The sequence below is a fragment of the Zonotrichia albicollis genome, chromosome 2, assembly GCF_047830755.1.
Source record: "Zonotrichia albicollis isolate bZonAlb1 chromosome 2, bZonAlb1.hap1, whole genome shotgun sequence".
Taxonomy (NCBI): Eukaryota; Metazoa; Chordata; class Aves; order Passeriformes; family Passerellidae; genus Zonotrichia; species Zonotrichia albicollis.
This window is the reverse complement of record NC_133820.1, coordinates 41,315,057-41,326,237: the sequence shown is the minus strand read 5'-3', so window position 1 is coordinate 41,326,237 and position 11,181 is coordinate 41,315,057. Positions and strand designations below refer to the sequence as shown.

Sequence of the window (11,181 nt, the reverse complement as noted above, 5' to 3'; positions counted from 1 at the left end):
CAACTCATCAATAAAATGGTTAAGTGATTTCTCTGTCTGGCAACATTTTCCCCATTCCTCCACCCCTCTATTTACTAAAAGAATTTGAAGAAAGTGCAATGCTATACAGTAGGAAGTAGGAGCACGTTATGGAGAGACACTGTAGGTCTCACCAGCAACAGGAAACAATGCCAAATTCCTGCCCAGGAATCTATATTCTGCAACAGACACTTCACCCTCTTTCTCATCTTTTCACATCTATTACATTTTAGTCCACAGTGAATTGCACAAATGCTGAATTCCAACCCAAGTAGGCTGTATTTTACTGTTGGGTAGTAAAATTTCTATTAACCCAACTATTTCAGGTGTGGTTCCTTAGCAAAACCATCTAGAGCTGTTGAAAGGAAAAGGGCATCCCCCTTTCTTCAACGCAGAAAGAGGCTATGAGGTCCCTTCTCCTCTCCTGTGGCCATATGGGCACTTCCTGCATGGTTCTGTGACTGTTAGTGTATTAACAGAAGAGAAAATAGCACTTTTTTCTTTTTTACTTGTTTATGCCCTGTTAACCATTCAGAAGATGTCAGGGAGAGCTCCAGTGTATAACAGGTTTGGCAACATAAGCAGCAAGAATATATCGCTAGGACCAGGGAGGAAGATAAGGAACAGAAATTCTGTGGCAATTACACATTAACTTTCCTCACTGCATCTCATGTCCTTTGGCTGAAAAGTTTCCTATTTTAGAATGGTGAAATTATGTCTGGAGAAAAGGAATGTTCCATAGTAAAGCTGCTCAGCATACATAGGTCTGCTTTTCTCTTCTTTTCAAAGACACCTAGTACAGTCTAGAATGACAGCAAATTATCATCTTGGGTTCTTTTAACTATCCTCAACTGAGTCCTTAGTTTCATCTTACAACTATTTCTTTCTGCTCATTTGCTCTTTCCACACTATGGAAATTTCCACAGTATTCCACGTGATTCTTTCACCATATCCTTGCAGTAGGATCTTAACTGCCCTCCTTCTTCACATTTAGTCACGGCCATCTCCTCCTCTGCCTAATCCACATTAGGGGCTCTAAATTAGCAAAAGAGGAGAGGTCACTGTAGTGTCCCATTTAGTAGCATTTCAGTCACCAGTGTGGATTCCCACAGAGAAGTGCATACTGCTAATTTACATCCCACATAGAATAACATCTCAGTAGAAGTACTGCAGTGTGCAGAGATTCTACACAAGTGAAGAAAATCTTCTGGCAAAAAGTAAATAATTTAGACCCAGCTGGGCTCTATCATTAAACTAAATCAGCTGCAGAAAGTTTTGCCAGTGCTAATGACATCTCACAAATTTAAAGTGCTTGCCCTAAGAACTCAGAATAAAAATATGAGGAAGCTTCTAGCCTTCACTTTTTTTTTTCTCAGACAAAAAGCAAAACACATACATGATGTATGTGAATTTAAAAGTTTGTAAGAGGATATAAAGACCCTCATATCACCTTGGTAAATGCTTATTATTTTTCTGTTCCTCTCCTGGCAGGAAAAGGAGGTGCTGTTTTGTTAAATTTAAGTACTTAGGAACTTTAAGTGTGCAGACAGGCCTGAAAAACACTTCACGTCTTGAATGTGACTACTCACTTTCAGAAAAGAGAAATTCTTTAGTTCTGCACAACATAACAAGTGTCTCTGACTCAATCTCTGTACGTTTATGCTTTTCAGGCATCCGTCAGACAGCTGAGGAGTTAAAGAGTATCAGTAGAAGCTCTTTGTGAGGTATCAGTCCTTCTGTCACCACATCTCAGCCCTGATCTATGGAGAAAAGCCACTGCAGGTACAAGACAAACATGCCAAAAAAAACCACCCCACAGTGACTACACAAATAACTTCCAACCATTGTCCTGTAAGAACTGGAATAAGCTGGAAGGAAACAGAGATTGCCAGTTCCCAAGAAACGTATGACCATTAAGCTCTGGCAGGTCAAACACAAATAATTTTCCCCAAGTTACACACATATTTTGAATATTCAAGCATAGGCATTTTGCTTTCCTTGGGGTTTTGCCTTCTCCTGCCTAGAACATTATACTGACCAGAAACATCAACCAGAGCTCATCATTGCCCCATGATCTCTAGACAAAACGCAAAATGCAGTGATGCAATTTGCTTAGTCACAAAAGTGACTGTGCAAAACCTGGGGGACAAAAGGAGAGGCAGACAAGACTGGAAAAGGTGATTCAGTAACACTATGTCCCCAGTACTTGCTCAGGTTCTCAGAAATTGCTTCAGGACGAGGTTATGAGGAAGAATAGGCTTGGCGATTACAGTCAGATTAATTGTGCCATGGTGTGTACGTCACAAGCCCTTGAGAATAAAGCAAGCTTCTCTGCATACCGAGCTGATAACTGAGCTCACTGTAGGTACTAAGTTAATTAGTAGCAGTTGGGGCAGAAGGTTGAGTAGATAGTGAGATGAAACAGGGGAAAGGTGAAATGCTTCCTAGAGGCTGACAACGAGATACAGGAAGAAACAAAGAATTAAAAAAAAAAGGAAATTCACAGTCCTAAGTAAAGAAATATACTGTTAAATGAAGGTTCCCACAGTATGACTGAACAACAGAGAACAGAAAGCTTTCTGTAAGAAAGAAAATCTGTACTGCACATGAAAGGGAGACAGTTTAGCACGGCAGGATAAATGTGCTTGTTTACTCTCCCAGGCTTCAACACCTTGTTTAACAAACCCCACAGAGTGATATCTCTCAGGCCTTACCCAAGCCTCACTGCATTTTCTGTGCCTTTTAATCACCAAAACTCCTTGATGCAGCTTGTGATCAATTTTTCTTAGTTATGGATCCCAATGACAGTCTGAACCAGACCATGAAGAGAAACAAAACAGCAGAGAGACAAAAAATTTAGAACTCCTTCAGAAATGCTAAAAGGCCTCATGAGGAAGCACTTTTCTGCCAGAAAATATATTTAAAAGGTTAGTTCATAGAAATTCATCCTGCTTTGTATCCTTAGACTCACAAAGCAGTATGTGTCACATTCATAAACATATTCAACTAATGAACATACAGCTGCATCATAAAGTATTGTTGTTTTATGTGGGTTTGTAAATAAAAATAATTCTTAAAGATTCAGCAGTCATCCATGAACTGCATGGGTAAAATCTACAGGAGTTACTGAACCCTGAAATCCAATAGAAATAAACAGATGCAATCAATACAAGCAACAACCAATTCAACACAGACCTACCATTTCTAGCCTTTTTCATCCTGATATTTCATAACTATGTCCAAGACTATTTTTAAAAATGGTGCACCAATCAAAACTGCTATACAGATTTTCAGCAAAACCAACATCTTTCTATCTATCCACAAATCAAATACAGGATTTCCAGTCCCAGAAGTAGTTGTCCAGCAAATAATGAAGAATTTTTTCACCTTTTAAACTTTCTACTAACTTAGCAAAAAGATCTAGCCCCAAAGCAGTTGGGGAGATTCTGCACAGGAGAATGTGCAGATGTGCAAAAAACCACAGCTCCCTCCACACAGCTGAAGTACCTTCTGTAAGAACTTACAAAGGGGATTCAACAGTGGTCAAATTGTTGAGGCCTTTGGACAGTAGTCAGTGGACATACCGGAGCTGGGAGTTGTCTAAAGTCATCAGGCTGAGCTAGTAAGCCATGATATATCTAACAGGCTTTGCTGGGTAAAAAATGGGTCTTAGATTCTTTCTGCACCTTTCTGTGGGGCTTACTCCATCAAAGAAGGAAGAGTTTCCTTCTGCTGCAATGTTTTGGGCCAAGTCAATCAAATGACAGCCCTGGAAATTATTCCCATTCTTCCTCCCTTCTCCTGCACCACTCTGGCTCTGCGTTCCTATTGCTTCCCTTTAATGGAGAACTAATGGTTAGATGATACTCTAGGGACTAGATTAAGCCCACTAAATTCACTTTGGAAAAATGTAAATACTTTCCCACTGAGACAGCGGGGCTGGTTCAGCAAGAGATCACCTGAGCACTGAGTCACTGCAAGGAAGACAGGAGGAAATGGAGAACAGGCAGGAGGATAATTTTAATTACCTCCTCAAATCAGGAGGATGTCAATCTTATCTCTGAGGAACGGTTCTAACAACCACCAGCTACACTGGTTAGAAAGCAGTTGCTCTTTGTACTGACATGTGCAGATTCCACCATGGGTCACTCATGATGCCTGTGTAAAGAGGCTGTCAAAACAGTTTTCTCAAATCTTCCTTAGAAGTTAAGGTGTTCTCAACACCAGGCAACCCCAAAATGCAAATCATATTTTCCATCTAAATATTAGCCTTGCAACATTACATGCTGCACACCAGAATCCTGACTTTCTCCCCTTTATGTGGGTGTTTAGTTTGCCATATTCAAAAAAATTCTCTTGAAAGCAAAGAATGGATAACAATCAAAGCTTAAAGTCCTTTATCTGTCAGCAGCCAGAAGGGCAATTATAAGGAGAAAATATTCAAAACACAGAAACATTGACAAGTCTAGGCTGGAAGGGCAGATGATCTTGTCCAACCTCTTACTGAAAGCTGGGCCCTGAACTCAGCTGTGTCTTGAATATATGTAGCCAAGAGGATTCCTCCATTTTTCTGGGGAAGTAATAGCATTTTGCTGTTTTCACATTAAAGATTGTTTTTCTAATATCTATAGGCACTTACCCTTTTTCCTGTTGCCTCTTATCCTGTCACCACATACCCTCATTAAAACTCCTTCTCTGTAACTAGCTACTACTATTGGAAAACTGTGAGCAGACACTCTCCACCTGCCCAAGCCCCCTCACTTCTCAGCTGTACAAATTCAGCCTGTTAAGCTCTCAAAGTTCTCCAACTCTCAAGGCATTCACCAGACCATATCAAATTTTTCAGACCACATCGAAACTGGGGGAACCAAAACTGTACACAATGTTTCATGTGTGTCCTAACAAGGGCTGCTCAGAATAATCCCACCCCTTGATTGCCTGTCAGTGTTTAAGAGGCATTTGGACAATGCCCTTAAGAATGTTTTAGCTTCTGGTCAGCCCTGAAGCAGGTGGGGAGTTGGGGAAGGTGTAGGTCTCTTTCAAGTGAAATTATTCTATTCTATTCTATTCTATTCTATTCTATTCTATTCCAGTTTTCAGACACACACTAAAGGTTCAGATAACAGAAGTAATTCAGTACCGAATTCAGTTCTGTTGCTTATCATTACCTCTCATTCCATTCCCAGATACATAAGGGAGTAAAAATGTTTTTAACTCAGCCCTCTGTGAAACAGTAACCTTTTGCCCCCCCTTTCCCCCCGCCTTCTGTTTGTGAAATCAAAGAGGACATAAAACAATATTTGTCAAACAGAAGTCGACCAGGACAAATGTATGAATTTACATTTTACAGAAGTCATAAATAGATTTATATGTGGGCCACGTGATGTGGGCTGGGCAGGCAGTTGTTCCTGCTTTGTGAGGCAGAGATCAAGATTCCTTTGCTACGTGGGGAAAAACCCAGAATTTTCAGGGCAGTTTCTCTCATTGAGGTGAAGCAGACCAAAGAGATACGACACAGGTAAGCACTCCCCCACTGCTCACTCCGCCCTCTTTCCTAATGAGTTTCCTGCTTTTGTGGGACAGACCGAGAAGAGCTGCAATAGAGTAGAAGGTGTGTGATCGTCTAGAAACTGCTTTGGATTCAGAACTTGGAAAACAGAGATTCTTCTTTCCCACCCAAAACTTGTACAATGGGATCTTCCCATCAGTTGCTGTATTCCCATATTCACTAGTTTCTTTTATTTTCAAAAGAAATCTTCATAGTTTCCCTACAAAAAAACTCAAAAGGAGGAAGGGAGAGTTTTAATTGGTGTTCTATCCTCGGGTCAGAACGGGAAGCAGTGCACATTTTTCCTTGTGATGAAGAGAGAAGTTAAACCATGACTGCTCGTACCTACCAAAACCTCCTTCTGGTAAGTAGATGCTAAAACAAATGTGTTTATTTTGCTTATATGCATTTAACTATTTTTGCTGTAATTAGGGGAAAGCACACAATGTGACATGGAGCTATATAAAACTGTTTATTTCTTTGGAGAAGCATATTCATAAAAAATATGCCCATTGTGTCATGCTTCTTTGCTTCAAACAGGTCTTCACCAAAACAGTGGGATAGATGTGAGTTAGTATAACATGTGCAAGACAGCTCCTTAATTATGGTATTCTTGAATACCACAGATCCCTGGTATTCATTCCGTATTGACTGCACACAGTGACAACTGCTGTCTCTTTCTCTCACAGAAATGGGGTTTGGAATGGGGGACAGGAAAGACTATTGTGTCTGAGAACAGAGAAAAAAAAAAAAAAGCACATCAACCGACAAGGAACTGAGAATACAGGCAAATACTGAAATGAACACCTACATTTTACAAAAGCACACATACCCTGGCTACATCCAGAATCTAAAGTTACATTACTGCTCTAGTGCTACACTGAAGTAAGATGCTCAATTTGTCAGGGCAGGCAGGCATATTAAATAATGCTGCTTTTCTTCCGGGGTTTGAACGAGTATTTGAATGTTGATTATGCAAGGTACAAACGTCCCAGAATTAACCCTTATAGTTATTCCATGTCTTGCTTTTGCAGTAACCTCAATCTGCATTGCTGTTAAGCCAGGCCTTTTTAGATATGTCTGGTAATAAGTACTGATGGTCCATTTATACATTTTATGTTTTGCAGCTGTGTCCAAGCATTCCAACTATTCAATCTGGACACACAGAGGAAATTCTAATATGTTTACATTGGTGTGCACAGATTTCCCAGGCTTATGATGTACATGCACGTACTTGAGTGTCCATGTTTTTACTTTGGTCACAATACTTAGAAATGTGTTTATATGCGCATGTTTCATGTTGAAAAAACTGCTCCATCTTCCATAGATGTCTGTCCCTTTAAATGCCCATCTGCTCTCAAGTGCCTGCCACCACCATCCCTTCTGCCATGTTGTTAGAGACACGCTGGAAGAACATCCGCCAAACCTTGCTGCTTCTGTTCACCGCTGCTCTTCTCATCGGGGTCACCATGCTGGCCATCTCCTCTAACATCAACCCAGTGGGCTATTTCTTCCTTGGGGTAGGGGGAGTGTGCCTGGTTGGCTACTTGCTGAGTGTGTTTGTCGAGTGTTACCTGAGGAATCAACACCGGCGTGACGCAAATGAAATACCTCCAAACAGGCAAAGCCAAGCAGGGTAAGCAGCAACCTGGTTGCTCCTTTTTAACTCTCTCACTTCACTCATGGCCATTTTAAACACTCTTTTGCTGCCGTTCCCCTGAGGCACAAAATGCAGGCTCCATTCCCAAAGACAAAAGTTCTTTTCAGATTGTTTTCCCTCATTACTGATGTGGAGGTTGCAAATGTCAATGCCACGCACGTCCTGTAACTTTTATAATATGTATTTTCTTCCCTCTGGGAACTGATCCACTAAAACTTGCCAATGTTAAACTGATCCAGGCCCATTTTATTTTTTCTTTGAGTAATCGAGGCTTGCCAAACAATGAGTCAGACAAGGAAAAAGAAAAAATGTTGAAGCAATACTAAATCTTATTTGGGTTTAGCTCTATAAACCTTATCTCTAGAGCAACTGTTTCTTGGCAAACTTTAAGAGAAACCTGTAACTGGGTGTGTTTCCACTCCTAAAATTCCTGCTTGACACTAATAAACCCCTGATTTTTAGAGACTGAATACTCCCACGTTTTCTTGGCTTCACGTTCATTTGCAGGTTTTCAGTGTCAGCTAATTAACCCCAGTTTTCCTGCTGTCATTGAAGAGGTTAACTCTACTTGTAGCCTTACTTCCTTGTATAATCCAGATAATCATTATCCACGTGCATAAATGACTTGATGTTCCCAAAGACAATGTTTATTTTTAGAAAGACTATATAAAAAAAGAAGTCTGTATTGGGCCCTGCTAGTTTGCGGGCATACTTAAAGAAAAGTAGTATCCTTTTATTTAAAAATACAACCTGAAAATGAAAATGTCTCCAATGTAACATTTTTTTCTTTGGAGATAGGTATTTTAAACATGGAATAAGTAGTCCTTGTTTAAACTAAATGAAACTACTTAATTTTCTCCACTTCTTAAAAATGGATGAGCTAATATAACAAATAAAATAGCTAATATAATAAAAAAATAGGTCCTGTTTTAAGTTCTTTTATTCCATGAGATAACTAGCAGTTAGCAATCCTTAGTGATAAATTTCAACTGTAGGAGGACACCGGGTTAAGCCTAGGACACCGAACTGAACAGTGTGGGTAGCTTCACTACCTCTGGGGAGTGTGGGAGAATGGTCAGACAAGCTATTTTCTATCCCAGTAAGAAAGACATTCAGTTGGCTGGAGAGGTGAGCTGATCCAGGGGCAGAATATCCTACACAGCAATACCACATGAGATACCCTGTCTCAGTCCCATTTGTTGACTGTAGCATGGTCCCTATAGTCCATGATCTGTCCTACAAACATAAATTATGCACTAAAACAACGAGTGTGTCTGGCATTGTTCTCTGGCACAGGGTGAATGCCGCCTATGAAGCGCCCACCTACGAGGAGGTGATGACCATGTCAGCTCCAGCACCAGCAATATGGACAATCACATCCAACCCAGGCTCCGTGCCCTCGCCGCTGAGCGAGCCTCCCCCGTACAATGTGGTCATTGAGTCCTCTGCCCAACAGGGGATGATGGTGGAGGCTCTGCGGGGGCCAGTGCCAGCAGACACAGTGCACCCCTCTGACACAGACACGGGCTCCAGGACGCAGCTGCAGCTGGTGCTGCCCCCGAGACTGCAGCGGTTTGTTTCGGACATCCATGAGGACAAGGACCTTGAAGAAAGGTTTGAACCACTGGAGCCACTCACCCCACCACCTCCTTACGAGACTGCCATCAGTGATGAGGTCTTTGCAGATGCTCACCAGCCCTCTGTGTTAGGACTGACTTCCCCTTCCATGAATACAGAGCCAAACCCTCACTCCAATACAGGATGTTCCTAGAGGGATGGTAAAATGGCTGATAATGTTTTGCCTAAATGTTTGTCTCACCATTCTTTGAACCAGAACTGAACTACAGACACAGCTTCTGATGTTACCAGAATCTTTTTGCACAAAAAAGAAACCAATGCAATACCACACTGCTTTGACTTGGCAGATACATAAAACCACTGTGAGGAAAGTTGTGTTATGTATGGCAACATTCTCAAACTGGAGATACACCTTTTTGGGAGAGGAGAAGTAAATCCTGAGAAGAAATGAGATTGCCAAAAAAACTTCTGAAGGACTGTAGGAATGCAGCCAGAAGAATCTGCCTGGAAAAGGGGAGGAATAGAAACCACATTAAGCACATTCTGCCTGTGCATTGCAAACAGCAATATTGCTGAGTGATGTGTGACTTCAGCCACCCTGAAATCCCCACAGAGAGAACAAGCCTGCACTCCTCACCTTACTGTTTTGCAGCAACACAAATTTATGGCCTCAGCTTTTTGTTACTGTCCCTCTGCCACACCTGCTCCCCATCCTCACCTGTGCTACATGGGAGTGTGACTAAGGGGAGAGGTCTGACTGCATATGGAAGCTGGTACCACCTGATACCTCTCACTTAGGGTTGAAAAGCTGATAGTATGCATCAAGTGACTTCTGTTGTTCACAAAGTTCTCATCCCACACAGCCAGTGGTGGACAAGTGGAAGATAACTTTTCCCCCTGCAAGAGAGGCCAGCGATGGGATATAGACACATGTGAGCATCCTCTGCTTGGACCTCATGGCTCTAGAGCAGGGTATATGTCTGCTGTATTACAGATGTACTCTAACAGATGGCCTGAGACACTTTACTGTCATCATGCACAGAAAGGCCAAAGCTCCCCCAGTTCTCTGTGGGCTCTGGAAAGGTCCAGTCTGTCTGCCAGGGCAGCGGAGCACCAGAGGACAACAGTCCCAAGACACATTTGGCCTTCATCATGATGATCCTAGGTTGTAGACAAGTTCTAGCTCTCACTGATCAGTGGTGCTGTGCCTTTTTGAATGAGTGAGCTAAACTGATCAGCTCTGCAGTGTCAAAGTGGTCTGCAGTATGCAGAGATGCATTTGCATCTGTTGAATGTCCACATTAAAAAATTAAAATGGTGGTCCAAATCTCCTGTGAAGGAGAGCAGCAATCATCCCAGCCTTGCTCATGCCTGCATATTTAATTCATATGAGGAACCATCAAACCAACAGCTAGAAGCAAATAAATTATTTCTTATTGTTTGATTCTTTATATTTCAAAGGAGAAAAAATAAACCTTTTATGTTGTTTATAAATAAATAGGACTGCATTACAAATTCCTGGTGGCATCATTAATTTTTCCTCTCAAAAGAAACACTCCACAAAGCCATGCTTTTGCTTGCATTCTGCTTATTTGATAATCTTGGCTTAGAAAAGAGAGAGGAGTTCCATTTATGAATCAACAGCTGAATCACTTTATTATCATTATTGACGAAGCAATTATGATACCTCTGTCATGGAAGTATTAGGAGAGACAAACTGCTGATTAAGGCAATGTGATTTAATGTCAATGACTCCTTGCATTTCCCTTCTGTATCTGCCAGCAGAAAAGAAAAATACCTTAGCAAAAGGTGTCACAGGTATGTGACACAGGCATAGAAACTTTGAGTCTTAAACTGGGCAACTCAGGACTTGCCTGAGTGCATCAAATTGCCAGGAGTCAGGAAGAAATTCAGATCGGCCAGCACCGACCAAAAACTAGCCAAAACAAAGACCAAAAATGTCACCAGTTAAGATCAGTACAATTTTGTCTTCAACATTTGTAAAGGTTGTCAAGCCTTTGGACTTGTGCTAAGCTTTAGCAGATGGAATTCCTGTGCACCAGGACACGGGAAATCTATGTGCTAAAGAATAATGTGCAGAAGCCATCTGAAGCTTTGTGTGACTGTTTTTGTAAGTTGTGTGGGGAGCAGCTGCGGGAGCTGGGGTTGTTTAGCTTGGAGAAGGCTCAGGGAAGACCCTATCGCTCTCTACAACTCCCTGAAAGGAGGCTGCAGCCAGGCGGGGTTTGGGCTCTTCTCCCAGGCTACCAGTGACAGGCCCAGAGGAATTGGCCTCAAGCTGTGTCAGAGGAGGTTCAGGCTGGACCCCAGGAGGAGTTTCTTCTCGGTAAGGTTGTCGAGCATTGGAATGGGCTGC

At 41.7% G+C, this 11,181-nt stretch overlaps 1 protein-coding gene across 2 annotated transcripts; it reads left to right on the top strand.

The window, feature by feature from the left end:
• Positions 1 to 5,800: 5,800 nt before the first annotated feature.
• TMEM139 (transmembrane protein 139) lies at positions 5,801 to 10,307 on the top strand. 2 transcript variants are annotated; one of them, XM_005494966.3, is made up of 3 exons: positions 5,801 to 5,930; positions 6,894 to 7,202; positions 8,523 to 10,307. In XM_005494966.3, exons 2-3 carry the CDS (start codon positions 6,910 to 6,912, stop codon positions 8,995 to 8,997), a joined length of 768 nt encoding a protein of 255 aa, XP_005495023.1. In that variant the 5' UTR covers positions 5,801 to 5,930; positions 6,894 to 6,909; the 3' UTR covers positions 8,998 to 10,307. The 2 variants fall into 2 exon arrangements, with proteins under 2 accessions (XP_005495023.1, XP_026653772.1); XM_026797971.2 differs by lacking the exon at positions 5,801 to 5,930 and having other exon boundaries at positions 5,947 to 7,202.
• The last annotated feature ends 874 nt before the right edge of the window (positions 10,308 to 11,181 follow it).